Source organism: Syngnathus floridae, chromosome 7, assembly GCF_059516105.1.
Source record: "Syngnathus floridae isolate MCC-2025c chromosome 7, RoL_Sflo_1.0, whole genome shotgun sequence".
NCBI lineage: Eukaryota > Metazoa > Chordata > Actinopteri > Syngnathiformes > Syngnathidae > Syngnathus > Syngnathus floridae.
Genome location: NC_142419.1, coordinates 5,358,331 through 5,373,726, shown reverse-complemented (window position 1 = coordinate 5,373,726; position 15,396 = coordinate 5,358,331). Strand labels below are relative to the sequence as shown.

General features: G+C 42.4%; 1 protein-coding gene across 1 annotated transcript in view; it reads right to left on the bottom strand.

Moving 5' to 3' along the window:
• Positions 1 to 2,630: 2,630 nt before the first annotated feature.
• ngef (neuronal guanine nucleotide exchange factor) overlaps positions 2,631 to 15,396 on the bottom strand; it is a 29,997-nt gene continuing 17,231 nt past the window's right edge. Inside the window, exons 8-15 of the mRNA XM_088380136.1 lie at positions 14,420 to 14,549; positions 14,243 to 14,317; positions 13,145 to 13,234; positions 11,397 to 11,560; positions 11,164 to 11,322; positions 4,619 to 4,698; positions 4,433 to 4,537; positions 2,631 to 4,356 (exon numbers count right to left, since the gene is read on the bottom strand). Of these exons, the coding sequence (XP_088236262.1) occupies positions 4,112 to 4,356; positions 4,433 to 4,537; positions 4,619 to 4,698; positions 11,164 to 11,322; positions 11,397 to 11,560; positions 13,145 to 13,234; positions 14,243 to 14,317; positions 14,420 to 14,549 (1,048 nt within the window). The 3' untranslated portion in view covers positions 2,631 to 4,111. The remainder of the gene's footprint in view (positions 4,357 to 4,432; positions 4,538 to 4,618; positions 4,699 to 11,163; positions 11,323 to 11,396; positions 11,561 to 13,144; positions 13,235 to 14,242; positions 14,318 to 14,419; positions 14,550 to 15,396) is intronic.

The following is a 15,396-nucleotide window of genomic DNA, read 5'->3' as shown; positions in this document are numbered from 1 at the left end:
TGCGACATACTACTGCACTACGGCCAAATACACTCACTGATAGACTTTAATAATATGTCAATCAAACCTGAACTTTTTTTTATCTTTAAATCGCAAAATATTTGATACATTTTATAAATCTATTTTTAATTTAGGTTCATTTGCCACTATAGTATGTCCACTAGAGAGAGAACAGCGGACATTTTACCTAGGTTTGCTGGTCTGTCATTTGTTCTTTATCTGTGACCTGTATACCTTTTTGTCTTCGCTTCCAATCGTTTGTCATTCGTCATACAAAACCCCTTTGCAAAAAAATAAATAAATCATACTGCAGATGAAAAACTCAGAGTACCTACACCATACAGTACCATCACGGACGGAATTCCCACTTCTAAATATAGCAGTAATTCCCACTTCAGCCATATTTCAATTATTCTGTCTTTGATGTGGAATAGGCCTATTGACAATTGAAAAAAACTTTAATGATATTGTGACTGGTTGGTGTAAGGTTATTTGTTAGATCTTAAAAGGTTCCCACTCCTGGCTCCGAACGGGAGCAGAGCCAAGTACACCGACTACTTATTGTGGTTTACATGACTCAAATTGTTCAAGCATGGGCATGTCTTTGATGCAGTAAAAATTCCCTGCCGCTAATAAACAGGTGTCAGGGTCCTATTTAGAGCATAACAGAATGTTTGGCATATCGTACGTGACAAGCAGTAATTTTAATTATGAAAAGGAATAATACTGCTCGTAAACAAATACTTTTATTTAGGGCAGTGGTTCTTAACCTGGGTTCGATCGAACCCTAGGGGTTTGGTGAGTCGGTGTCATGGGTTCCGCAGAGCCGCCACTGTGGGGGTCCGAACATACCTGATTTATTGTATAAATTTGTGATGACGCATATCTGAACAGGTCTTGCAAAGGCAACAACAGAAGTCACACTGCAGGTGTGTAATTTGTTGTGAGTTCATGCATTATGTTGGTTTTGTTCTTTGAACAAGGTGATGTTCATGCATGGCTCATTTTGTGCAACAATAAAAAACATCGACGTCTTGAATTTGAAAAAAAAAAATTCACTAAAGCGGGGTTCATTTAATGAGCATATGATACTGGTGGGGTTCGGTACCTCCAACAAGGTTAAGAACCACTGATTTAGAGCCTTCCATCCATCTTCTGTACTGCTTGTCCGCATTCACACTCACACTCACACCCATGGGCTGGTGGGAGGAAACCGAATTCCTGGAGGAAACCAATGCAGGCACAAGGAGAACATGCAAACTCCACACAGGGAGGCCCGGAGGTGGAATCGAACCCCCACCCTCCGAAATATGAGGCAGACGTGCTAACCAGTGCACTGCCGAGCCGCCCATTTAGCGCCTTTTATTAATCGATTTAAATTACAAAGTAAATATATTTTGATTAAATCTGTGATGTAAGTACCTAAAAGTTAAACAAATATTTAATGAGTTTTGATACAATCTTCTGGGTTGTTTTGAATAACAACCCAGAAAGGTGGGTCAAATTGACCTAAGTATACATTTTTGACGGAATTTGTTTTGTTTTGAGAAGGGGTGCCATGAAACACCAATAGTCACGTCCGTGCCAGACCATGCTCGGCCGGCAACTTCCCTCAACCACACCCCTTCATCACCGTAATGTCTGTCACCTGCTCCCTCTTGTTATCCCATGTATTTAAACTCTGCCCGTGTGTTTCTCCCTGTCAGTGTCCACTGTTGTGTCCCGTCTGTGTCCGCATCTAGTGTTCCTGTCTTGCTCATTCATTTTCCCCCCGGTCTTGTGTGGAGGCTCACAGGCAGAGTCTGTTCCGTGTCCGAGTAGACTTCTGATCGCCTGTGTGCTGTCCGTGAGTCTCTGTCCCGCATGTGTTTGTGTTCACCCACTTCCCTTCCCTTCAATAAACCCTGGTCCCTGCTGCATTTGGTCGCCCTTGCCCTACTCATTCATGACATAGAGGACTTTGTACAGTCCACCTACAACTAAAAATCTCCCTATTGATTCAAAAAACCAAATAAATAATCTGAACTGAAAGTATGCAGTGGTTTGCTGAACAGTATGTCTCGAGTCTCACACAAAACTGGAATGACTATTACCGTAATCCATCCATTTTCTTCATTGCTAATCTTCACTAAAGTTGCTGCCTTGCTGATAATAAATTAAGAAATAGAGTCACCTGACTTCCATGCATGCAACGTGGTTTTGATTCCCACTTAATCAACTTAGTCTACAGTACTTGCCCTGTTATTGAATGGAAACCAGTCAAGGGAGTACGTAGTACGACTGAATATGTTTGGCCCACTCTAATCACAAAGCGACACTGACCTATTTGGTGGGTTGAGTTGTGTCACATGCGATGAGTTAAAATTCACAACTGGTCTGTGTATGTACTGTGTGTGTAATACACATTTACTACCCTAATGAATATCTGAAAAAGCTGTGCACATTAATCGAAAGACAACAGTAGAATTTCTAAAACCTATTGATTTACAATCGTAATAGGTCTGGATCGATATCAAAAGTAAGTAACATACACAAAATACACATCATACACAATAATCATGAGCACATTTTTACCTCATTTTAAGCTTTCTTCTTTATCCATACCACTTTATGTTTAGAGCAAAACATGACTTTAAAGACGAAAACACTATCAACACATCTCTTTTTTTTCTTTTTTTACTTCTTTTTCCAACAATGATATACATATATTTTAAAAAAAAGGAATTGTTCTCGTTTTCATTTGAATGTCTTCATTTATGTACACAGATAGAAACATACAGGTTTTACAATCATGCTGTTCCACACTTCATATAAATTTATACACATTTACAACCTAAATCTAATAAAACCAGAATTTACCATCTGTGTATTTGTGTGCATAGGAATGTTTTAGGTCTAAGATTTTGGTAAATTTTCATCCCAGAGGGACATTTTGAGAAGACTAACCAAGCTGTGGTCAGTGAGTCATAAATCCAAAATACATTTTGCTGACTTACTCTTTTCAGTAGTCATGCCGACAGACATTTGGGTAATCCTTGATGCTTTTCATAACATTTACTATGCATTTTTATGATGAAATGAAGGAACACAATCAAATGGTTAAACCCTGCCCACGCATCTGAGGGACATTTACAGTAACTTCACAATAAATTAACTACAACAACATTTTTTTACCCTCAAACAAGTTCTTTATCAAATATAGATCCTTCATTTATTACACACCACATTAAGGGCAACAATACCCTTCTTTGCACATTTATAAGCCATGCATCACTTGAGTCCTTTTGATGAGTTTGTGATCACTTAGACCCTTTTACATTGCCTGTAGAAGAACGCATCGAGATAGAATGAGGGTGGGCAAAGTCATCTTGGCAATTTTCTGCATTTGGAGGTAGTATCAGAGCCATAACAGAAGTCCACCACACAATAAGTGATGCAGCCAACCCAAATGAACACAGTGTTCGGCATCTAGAGAGGCAGCCTAATAATACTGACACTCTCTCCTTTACTCTCACAAACGTCCTCTCTTGGAAACAACCAGGGGCGCCACCAGGGGGTGGCCTCAGCCCTCTACAAGCCACCCCACAGCCACTCACTAGAATAGAATGCATAAGCATCAGTTATGCTTTTTAGACCAAATGTCAATTTCACACACTTAAACTTTATCCACCATTTATTCACTACATAATAAAACCTAAATTGTTGTGGAACTCAAAATGTTAACTATGTTGTTATGAGTCTGTGCATGCGAGAGCATTAGTAATATTAAATACAACACAATATACCAAAGTATATCGTTCGGCATTTCCTAATGTTTTTCTGCTAGTTTTCTACTGGCCAGTAATGACAGGGGCAAGGTTGCCATTGGGAATTCTTTGAAAATGTATGGATTTTCCGACACAGCCAGTAGCACTAGCGCGCATTTATTGGTTTCTACATTAAAAAAAAGCAATGGTGGATTCTGTTATAGCTCTGATGCATCATTTGTGCGCAATCTGTAAAAAAGGGGCAACTGACAGCAAGAAAGTGAAGCTTGAAAGTCATCTGCCCATAATGCAAGATCTGAAGGACTCAATGCTTTTGCACATGCATCTTCTTCAAGTGCTCTGCTTTACTTCCTTCCCATGGGATCATGCCACAAACTGAAGAGGTTGGAGACTTTTGGCATGGGTCTTCCTGCTCTTAAGCCAATCCTTGTTCCACTTTGCAAGGCTCCACCAGCCTCTTGAGCATGATGAACCTTGAATGCCTCTCTCAAATTCTGAGCTCGAACTTCCGGACTCTGGATCTCCTCCACAAGTCGACTTGGGAACCATCCTCTTTCGCCATCGTGGAGCCTTTCCCCCATCATCCAGCCTAGAAGCAACCCATAAAGATGCACAATGACTATTTGTAACTGAAATGCTTTTGAAGGCGATGTAAAGCCACATACCATCATCTGTCCTCTCCAAGAGATTCAAAACGTCGGCCATCTCAATAGAGAGTTCATCTGGTTCCTGAGAGGAGTAGGACTGAATACACTGCACCTGCAAAGAGTCTAAAATCCCAACAAATGGGATGCATTAATAGCATCATATTTGCATGTTACTGTAAGCGATTATGTCATTTGATATCTCACCTGATTGGTGTGCGCTGGTCGACATAAAACGAGTGCGTGGGTTTGGAGTTAGCGCACTCATCCATCGAAGCTTATCGCTCCTGTTCACAGGGTTCCATTGATTAGCAACGATTCCAGAATTTACTTGATATTTAGTTGCAAATAGTCAACAGCTAGCGTAGTGGTAAGAAGGTCAAACCATGGACTTGAATGTTATATTGATTTGGGGCATTTAATGATACATTGGAAGTGTTCTTGTCCTGGATGTGGTTGCGGAGGATCTGTGACCTATCTTAGCTGATTTTGGACGACAGGTGGTACACTCTTGATTTTAATTTCAACTGAAGGTGGACATTGTGTAGAATGTCCTACCAGACCCAGAAGCTGCATTTTCATGCACTAAAACCACTTAAAATTAAATGGTACAAAATCCCAACAATTTCTACAGGTTAAATGTGTGAAACTTAAAAAAAAAAAAAAAAGAAATCGTAACTAGAATGTGACGTGTGAAGGTGAGGCAATGCACAGGGCGATACATTATTGACTGAAAGATAAATGTGATGCTGTCAGAAGTATTGTAGTAGTTCTCAAGATCGGTCTTGGTTTCAAGACCGGCCCTGAGACCACTTTTGAAGAGTCTCGGTCTTGTCTCGCAACCAAAGGTATTTTTACTTGGTCTTGTCTCTGGATTTTTGATCAAGACCGGTCGAGCCTAAGCCAGCACAACTGTGATCAGTGAGAAACCTGAACATTAAGAAACACAGAAGGTGTCGCCTAGAGTGCCACGCCTCTTGTACATAGAGTTCAAGAGGGAAAACTACTCGAGACGCTGCACCCCAGAAGAATAAGAAAAAAATGTTGATAAACTCGTCAGTAATTAAGTTTGGTTTCCAAAAGGATTTCATTTGTAAATATGTACTCTGAAACATGCAAATTGGCACAACGTCCAACATTTATCTGGAAACTAAAAGGAATCATGACGACATGATAACTGTTAAATGAGCCACACTGGCAAAGTTAAAACCAGAGCACCCCATTCCAAGACAATGAGCAAAAATAAGCAATTTCCTACCTGCAATATCTTTTTGTTGCAAATCTTAAGAACTAACAGCGATTTAATATTACAGCAAACGAAGCTTGAATAGCATGTTAAAAAGCAAGCTAACACAAAAACAAATAATCAACACGCCAGGTATTAGTCATTCCCCCAGGTCTTAATCGTTACTTTACACCAGTAAATGGGGTGAGCTTTAGATGGGACCAATTTCTATGTCGGTGCTTTAGCTGCAGAAAGTTGATCCTTTGGCTTAACAACTGAAAGCTAACACTGTGCTAACTGGCACAAAGTCAACAACACTAAATCAATATAGTTCATCAAATTTCTTTCAGAACAAATATTGCTTAAAAAAACTAAACATTTTCTAAGACAATAGAAACTCAATAAAGGTATTGTTAAAGACTCCTTAAGAGCAGGTAATTGAAAGTTGACTTCTTTATTCCAAGCAAAGTGAATACATATGGACTACTGCATGATGTGTTTCTCTGCAATTTAACGCTTGTCCACTAAGCGCAAACTTGTTTGTTGGTGTACTTGTTTTTGTTGCAAATGTAAAGTAAAATTTAATGGATATTGGTGATTTTGATTATTTTTAATGTATACACTTTGGTCTCAACCCCCAAAAGTCTTGGTCTTGGTTGATCAGAAAATATCGATACATGATTTGCACAGTATATCTAAATACAATACAAATTTGTCATTGTATCAATATTACAGCGCAAGCTGTTCCGCCAACCAGGCAGACAGCCTTCACTGCGGTTCATCTGGTTTATTTTGGTTATTTATTTTGCATTTATTTGCATGAAGTGAAAAAGTTGTTATCTTGTTTTGTTTTTTGATTAATTCATCATCTGCTGTTCTGTTTTTAATATTATTAAAAATCTGTCTTCATGTTGACACAAGCCTTGATGCATTTGTTTGGAAATTTGGTTCCTCTCTCTTCATCATGTTATGTGCATTTTGCTGTACTGAAGCTCATTCCTATTCCATGCATCTGGCACACCAGAGTCTATAAGAAGACTAAAATGTAGTGCCTGCTGGATGCAGTTCTAAGTATTGGTGTAGGGAGTCTAAGGAACTTTTGGTGAATCTGATAGCAGTGCAGGCGGACAGATTCAGAGCTCTGCTGACATGTTCAATTAGGATGGAAAGCAGTCTCCAAGTTATTATTATTATTATCATGTTTATCATGGATTGTTAAAATAATCCCACTGCCAGCAGTAAAACTATGGAGAAGAGCATTAGGTGAATATTTAAGGCCATGTATGATCCAAGTGCAACGTTAAAGATAAAGTCCTAATGATCGTCATCACACACACATCTGGGTGTGGTGAAATTTGTCCTCTGCAATTAACCCATCCCTGTATGATTTTGATCCAGCTCCTGGGGGAGAGGGGAGCAGTGAGCAGCGGTGCCGCGCTCGGGAATCATTTGGTAATCTAACACCCCAATTCCAACCCTTAATGCTGAGTGCCAAGAGGGGAGGCAATGGGTCCCATTTTTATAGTCTTTGGTATGACACGATGCGGCTCGGTGGCGCACTGGGTAGCACGTCCGCCTCACAGTTAGGAGGGTGCGGGTTCGATTCCACCTCCGGCCCTCCCTGTGTGGAGTTTGCATGTTCTCCCCGGGCCTGCGTGGGTTTTCTCCGGGCACTCCGATTTCCTCCCACATTCCAAAGACATGCTTGGTAGGCCAATTGGAGACTCCAAATTGTCCCTAGGTGTGAGTGTGGGTGCGAATGGTTGTCTGTCTCTGTGTGCCCTGCGATTGGCTGGCAACCGGTTCAGGGCCTACTGCCCGATGACGGCTGGGATAGGCTCCAGCGCGCCCGCGACCCCTGTGGGGACTAAGCGGTTCCGATGGAGGAGGATGGATGGATGGATGGATGGATGGATGGATGGATGGATGGATGGATGGATGGATGGTATGACACGGCCGGGGTTTGAACCCACAACCTTCCAGTCGCAGGGCGGACACTCTAGCACTAGCCCACTGAGCTGGTCTCCAAGTACCCACTTCACAGATCTGTGACTACCCTATAGTCTACTTGATATCGCGTGGAAAAGTCGACTGGAAGTTCCCTATAGACATACTTAGATACTTTGCACTTTGCAAGATGTCGCAGGACTCAAGTAAAACAAAGTCTACTTCCTTCATATCAATTCAAGCACGACTAGCAGCTCACACAATGCATAGAAAAGGAATGACAGAAGCCACTTCAATTGTCGGCAAGACAAGTTGGCTGTGTTCATGGCCACAATGGTGCAAACCGTCCTTAAAATGCGGCATGGTGGTCTGGCTTGTGCCCTCCATTCTTCTGGCGAATGTTCGATCGCTGGACAACAAAATGGATGAAGTTCGCCTGCTGAGGTCTACGAACCGGACGGTGCGGAACTGCTGTGTGCTCGTGTTCACCGAGACCTGGTTGACTGACAACATTCCAGACTCTGCCGTGCATCTGGAGCGGCTAGCGTGCTATCGGGCGGACCGTGCCATTGTACGAGGGGGAAAGTCGCGAGGAGGTGGAATATGCGTCTACATCCGAGAAGAATGGTGCCGGGACTCTGTGGTGGTATGTAAGCACTGCTCGCCACTTGCGGAGTTTGTGATCATCAAGTGCCGTCCTTTTTACCTGCCGAGGGAATTTACCGCGATTCTGCTAGTCGCGGTATACATCCCGCCTTCCAACATCGAAGGCGACAGGGTCGCGGCGCTTGGTGAACTGTACCAGGCTGTCTGAACAGTGAACAGCAGACAGCGCACCCTGACGGTTTCACCATCTTCGCTGGAGACTTCAATCATGCCAACCTGAAGTCTGTTTTCCCGAGGCTTCACCAGCATGTTACTTTTCTGACACGTGGAGACAGCTCCCTGGACCTAGTCTACTCTGCGCAAAAGGGAGCTTTCAAAGCCACCCCCCTCCCCCATCTTGGGCTTTCTGACCATCTCACTGTTTTGCTTTTGCCCGCATACAGACAACTGGTAAAGGCATCCAGGCCGGTTCAGAGGCGGGTTCGGGTGTGGCCTGAGGGTGCCTCCGATGCACTTCGTGACTGCTTCGACACCACTGACTGGGACTTGTTTAAGCAGGCAGCCACCTACAACGATCGGACGGACATAGAGGAGTATACTAACTCTGTTTCCTCTTACATCACGAAGTGCCTCGATGATGTGACTTGCTCAAAATCAGTCGTCACTCGCGCGAACTGGAAGCCGTGGCTGACAGGGGCTGTCCTCAGACTGCTGAGGGCCAGGGACAAGGCTTTCAGAGCGGGGGATGAGGCTGGCTTGAGGACAGCGAGGGCCGACCTGTCCCGAGGGATCAAAGAAGCAAAGAAGGCGTTCTCGTGCAAGGTCTCCACCCACTTCAAGGACAGCAAGGACGCACGTAGCCTTTGGAAGGGCATTCAGACCATCACGGACTACAAGCCCGCGCCGAGGAGCTGTGAGGACGACGTCCGTCTGCTGAACGATCTAAACCGCTTCTTTGCTCGCTTCGACGCCCAGAACAGCACTTGCCCGCTGAAGACCACTCCCCCCCCCCACACGAGCAGCCCCTGCGCCTCTCTGCCGACGGTGTGAGGAGGGCGCTTGCCGCTATTGACACCCGTAAGGCGGCGGGCCCTGACTACATCCCGGGTCGAGCACTGAAGGACTGCGCTGGGGAGCTGTCGGGTGTCTTCACGGACATCTTTAACGTTTCCCTGCAGCAGGCCATCGTCCCCTCGTGTTTCAAGGCTGCCACCATCGTTCCTGTGCCGAAGAAACCTGCACCGTCCTGCTTCAATGACTACCGCCCCGTGGCACTGACGCCCATCATCATGAAGTGCTTTGAGCGACTTGTCATGGAGCACATCAAATCCGTTCTCCCCCCCACCATTGACCCTTTCCAGTTTGTGTACCGTGCCAAGCGGTCCTCTGAGGATGCCATCTGCTCTGCCCTCCACTCGGCCCTCACCCACCTGGAGAGAAAGGACTCATATGTGAGGTTGCTGTTTGTGGACTTCAGCTCTGCCTTCAACACCATTGTGCCGCAGCGACTCATCTGCAAACTCGACGAGCTGGGCCTCAGTACCTCCCTCTGCAACTGGCTACTGGACTTCCTCTGTCAGAGGCCTCAGGTGGTGCGTGTTGGCGACAAAATCTCCGCCAGCATCACGCTGAGCACGGGGGCCCCCCAGGGCAGCGTGCTCAGTCCATTGCTCTTCACCCTGCTAACGCATGACTGCACTGCGACCTACAGCGACAACCGCATAGTGAAGTTTGCTGACGACACGACTCTGGTGGGTCTCATCACGAAGGGCGACGAGACTCGGTACAGGTCGGAAGTTGACCTTCTGACCACGTGGTGCAGGCACAACAACCTCCTGCTGAACGTCAACAAGACCAAGGAAATCGTTGTTGACTTCCGGAAGGGTCACACAAAACACCTGCCGCTGATCATCGACGGTGCTGTGGTGGAGAGGGTGAGCTGCACCAAGTTCCTGGGGGTGCACATCAGTGAGGACCTCTCCTGGTCCACAAACACATCGTCACTGGCAAAGAAAGCTCAGCGCCGCCTGTACTTCCTGCGGAAGCTCAGGCGTGCATGTGCTCCTCAGGCAGTCCTGTCTACATTCTACCGTGGCACCATTGAGAGCGTCCTCACCAGTTGCATCGCTGTCTGGGGTGGTAACTGCACTGAACAGAACTTGAAGGCCCTGCAGCGCATAGTGAATACGGCTGGTAAGATTATTGGTGCTTCGCTCCCCTCCCTGAAGGACATTTACACCTCCCATCTCGCCCGCAAGGCAACCTCGATTGCGAGAGATGTGAGTCACCCGGCTCACTCTTTGTTTGACCTTCTGCCCTCTGGGAAGAGGTACAGGAGCCTGCGCTCCCGCACCACCAGACTCGCCAACAGCTTCTTTCTCCAGGCTGTTAGGACCCTGAACTTGCTACCCCCTTCTGCGTAGCGCGCGGCACTGTTGCGCGGCTATTTTCTGCTGTACGCTCACTTGCTCCTTTTTTTTGCTCCTCTTATTTATTTATTTGTTGTGTTATTTATTCATTATTTATTCAGCACGCTGTTGTTATACTTGTTTACTTGTTTGTCTGTTGTGGGCCATGTCTTGTCACCGTGGGATAGGGGGGAACGAAATTTCGGTTTCTTTGTGTGTCTTTGGCATGTGGAGAAATTGACAATAAAGCTGACTTTAACTTGAAAAAAATAAATAAATACCAAAACTCAGTCTAGCCCGCTCTTGTGCTGCTCTAATTGTACACCGACTGCCTCGTGCCAAACTTGCACTGTAAAAGTAAAAAATTGTTTACAAAAGTAAGAATCAATGGTTATTTACTAAAGATGGAGTGTTTTAGAGTTTGCATTCAAAACAATTGTAAATTTGGTATTAAATACGTATGCAGGTAATGTCAATGAATTGTGGCAGAAGATCAAAGGATGTAGGAATACTGCATCCATGTGAAAATGGCAGGGATTTTTACAACATGGGAAACAAAACCTTACATGCTTGCGGTCTTGAGCATGTAGTTGACGGCACGGTCCTCTTGGTTCTCCATCAATTTAAGATTAAAGACATAGGCCAGCATCTGGCCTTGGTCATCCTGATCTTCAGTCCTCAGCATAGCCCGTGTGCAGGAGTCAAGAACCTGAAACTTGTCCCCACTGGAAAGAAATTGCCATTTTGTTCAGGAGTGACTGACTGTCTTTCATGTAACAATGATTTAACGGATGCTTACCTCGAGCTGCGCTTGGTGACCAGCAGCAGGTTGTTGAACAGGAACAAGAAGACGGGCTGGTAAAGCTTACGGCTTCGCAATGTCCTGGTACTCTTGGGGCCCGCCATGAGCTGCACCTCACCCTTCTTGAGCAGCCAGCGGGAGTGGGAGATGATGGGCACAGACTACAGATGAAGAAAGCAAGGTTTATAATATACAGTATATGACTCTGCAAAGCAGGCCTACGTCACAGCATCACGGATGAGTTTGCACCCACTGGAGAGTGATCATACAGTGTGACTCAATTTGCATTGAAGAGAGTTTATTTGCATGTGTACATGCAGACACACCGTGTTTACTTGCAGCGGTATTCCAAAGATTTTCTGAGAATTCAGAGCATTATTCTTTCTAGATATCACTTTGAAAGCTACATGATGGAGATTGGAGAATGAATTATATCTTTATCGATATTAGCTGTTTTCATAATCAGCCAAAATTTTGCTAATAAAATACGGCTACATTCTTACTTTCTCATGAAACAGTAAATACTGTTCAGTGTTGGAGTTAAGGCTTATTAACCTGGGGTCCTTGGTGTCTTACCAAAAGCCATCAGTCTTGAACTTAGGTTTTAAATTGTACAGTGATATAAATTGGACCGGCAAATCGTGTAAATGATATGTAATCTTTGGCAATTATTTCGATGATCTAAACATTTACATTACTAGCAAAGCACTAAGTCACAGGTGTCAAACTCAAGGCCCGGGGGCCAGATACGGCCCGCCACATCATTTTATGTGGCCCGTGAAGACAAATTGTGCATCAAATTCGTGTGTCATTACTAGAATTGCAAATTGTATTCACTTTTAATAATACCTTTTTTTAAAGTATTTGACCAGGTTTTACTCGTCTGATTTGAAAACGAGTTATTTGTCAGTTTGTTTTGTAGCTTTTACTGTATATAATATGAGGTGCTCATACATTTATATGGGTTGACAGTCATAATGGCCCTCCTAAAGAATCTATGACTACAATGCAGCCCGCGAAAAAAATGAGTTTGACACCCCTGCTCTAAGTAAAGAGAAACTACTTCTTTCTCAGACTTTGGAAAGGGGGGATTTAGGACAAAATGCAGACAAACCCAAGGCCTGAATATTATGATACAGAAAGAATATACGGAGCTGATGTTTTGAATCTCTGATGATTCCCTTGACAAGCAGAATGACATACTAACAGTCTTTATTCTTATAAAAAGACAGTCGTATGCCTCACTCACTGTATCACAATCCATAAAACATCTTATGGACGTACAAGTCCTTGCAATCCTCTCCTTGTTTTGCATGCTGGATATGTTTCAACAGCCACACTTTTTATTGCTTTACAACAGTCACTCCCTCTACTTCTACAGTTTCCATCTCTTCACAAATGTCTCTGTTATTCCAGCTCCTTTTTTCATAACAAAAAAAGAGTGACACACGACACTTTACAGATAATTTGTCTAGGTTTTGCACTTCCCCCATACTTGCATGTTTTTACATTCTCAAAACACCAAAGACTAAGGTTAACCAAAGACTGTAAATTGCCCCTAAGTGTGAATAAGAGAGTGTGAACAGTTGTCCATCTCTACGTGCCTGTCGTCCAAAGTCAGCTAGGATTGGCTCCAGCTTACTCATAAACTGGGCAAGCGGTAGAAAATGCATGAAAGGCTAAGGAGTGAAATTAGTGCAATAAACAACAGAAAAATGCCAAACGATAGGTACAGTACATTTTACCTTGGATTTAAACTCTAATGTCTTTTCAATGCTGATAAGCTCCTCTGTGCGACTCATTTTGCGGACACCCTCGTTACACTCTTTCACGATCTGAAACACACACACACAAAAAGTAAATATTCTGGATCAATGAAAAAAAGTCATTATTTTCATTTTGTTTCTAGTTAATGATGCCTTATTGCGATATGATTAAATTGCACTTTGTAAATACTCAGAGACAATCATTATTGTTTATCACAAGTTTTACCTATGATGTTTGGTACTGATGTCGCATAGTCGCAATAAAAAATAAAACGTTAATTACTCTATAATGTATTGTATTATTAGGGATACAAGAATATATTATTTATAAAATAAAAGGAAAGACAGAAAAGCATGCAATTTAAGCAAGGATGTCATGGCATTTCTCTCATGCTATTCTTCTCATAAGGGCATATTAAGCGCAGAGTAAATGATGTGATTTCCTGTAAAAATTTAACAACACAATATTGTGAATCAAAATGTAACATTATTCCTTATAACTTGAGTTCAATAATTGCAGGTAAAGAGTCATTAAAATGCATTATTACATTTTGGAAGTACCTTGCTTAAAAATTTTGTTTCTTCATTAAAACATAAAAATGAATGGTGCTTCGTACGTCTTATTGCGCGTTATGGATTTTTCTTTTCTTGCCTTTCTAACGAGGAAAATTTGACAGGTTAAAAATGTCAGAATACAGATTGTGTTGGATGTGTGTAGGTCAACTCTATTTAAGTTGCCAATCACAAAATCAATTCCATTGAGATGCCAGCATGGAGAGTTATGATATGCTGTGAAGTAATATCAATATTACTGCAGAATGTCGAGTATATAAAATATATAATGCATTACAATCACAATATTGACTTTTTTTTTTACACAGGATGCTATCCAGTCCATGTAAACCTTACGTCACATCACTTTATGTTTAGAAGTTGTTTAGGTGAGAACATTTTACAGGCTTAGGCCACACATTTATTAATAAATCAATAAGCCCCTGTTAATGTGACACTAATGTCGTCATTTATTCAATGACTTTATAAACACATGCTGGTGTCATTGCAAATATTAATGTTTACCTTCTCCAGTTGCTGGTGAGCTTTAATGGCACTTGCTTCCCTCTCAGAGTTTTCTTCAGAATTTTTCAGGATATTCTGTGTGAGAAACGACAGTTAGCAAAAAAAAAAAAAAAAAAGAACAGTGATATTTTAAAACTATGTCTACGACTCTAATTCAAATCAGTAAAGCCTACTCACTTGAACGAGTAATTTGAGTCTTGTGATCCTCTGGAACGGAAGAATGAGGAACGATGTAAAGGACAGCCCTCTGACACATGGATGTTTCTCCAATACTGCCATCGTCTCCCGGAATGCCTGGTTCCCCTCTCTGGAGAGACAAAAATGTTCATGGTACCACATGCTTGAGAAAAAGGTCTCTGAGTAATTCACAACATTGCTACATTTCCTCCAGCAGGAAAAAGGCAGTTTGTGTACTCAGCTGCAGCAAATACTGTTTGCTAATTTGAATGATACATACATTTGAGAGGAATTCTCATGAGACGCGACAAGATTTATCAATCAAACTAGCAAAAAACCACTGAGGTACATGAATACAAATTTACAAAACAACAACAATAATAATAATGATAAAAATGATAGTAAAAATAACAATACAGCAATAATAATAATAATAATAATATTAATAATAATAATAATAATAATATTGCAAGTTCAAAATAACTTGAAAGTCTTGCAACAAAATAATGACCCAAAACACACAGTTATAAACACCTAAGAATGGCTCAGAGCAAAACATTGAATTTTTTCGAAGTGGCCCTTTTTGAGCTTTGATGTAAATTCTATTGAACATATGTGGAAGTAGCAGAAATATGGAGTCTGGAGGAAGAACTTGTCAAACCCTGGGCATTTGGGATGATTTTTTTTTTTTTTTGGAAGATTGGCGGAAAACACCTGCTGCGAAGTGCACAACTCTGAAAGAAATTTATAAAATTCATTTGATTCTAGAGTTTGCCTCAGATGTTTGTGGGGAGAAAAATATTAGGTAAAGGATACAATGGTTTTGGTCAGGCCTTTTTCATGAGTTTGTTTTTAAAAATAATTATGTTGAGTGACATTTCAAAAACAATGTTGATTTCCTTGTTTATTTCTTTCTGGTCCACTAACAATTTTGTCCACATTACTATGCAAGAGTATGAGTTTTGTGGTGATTAAGA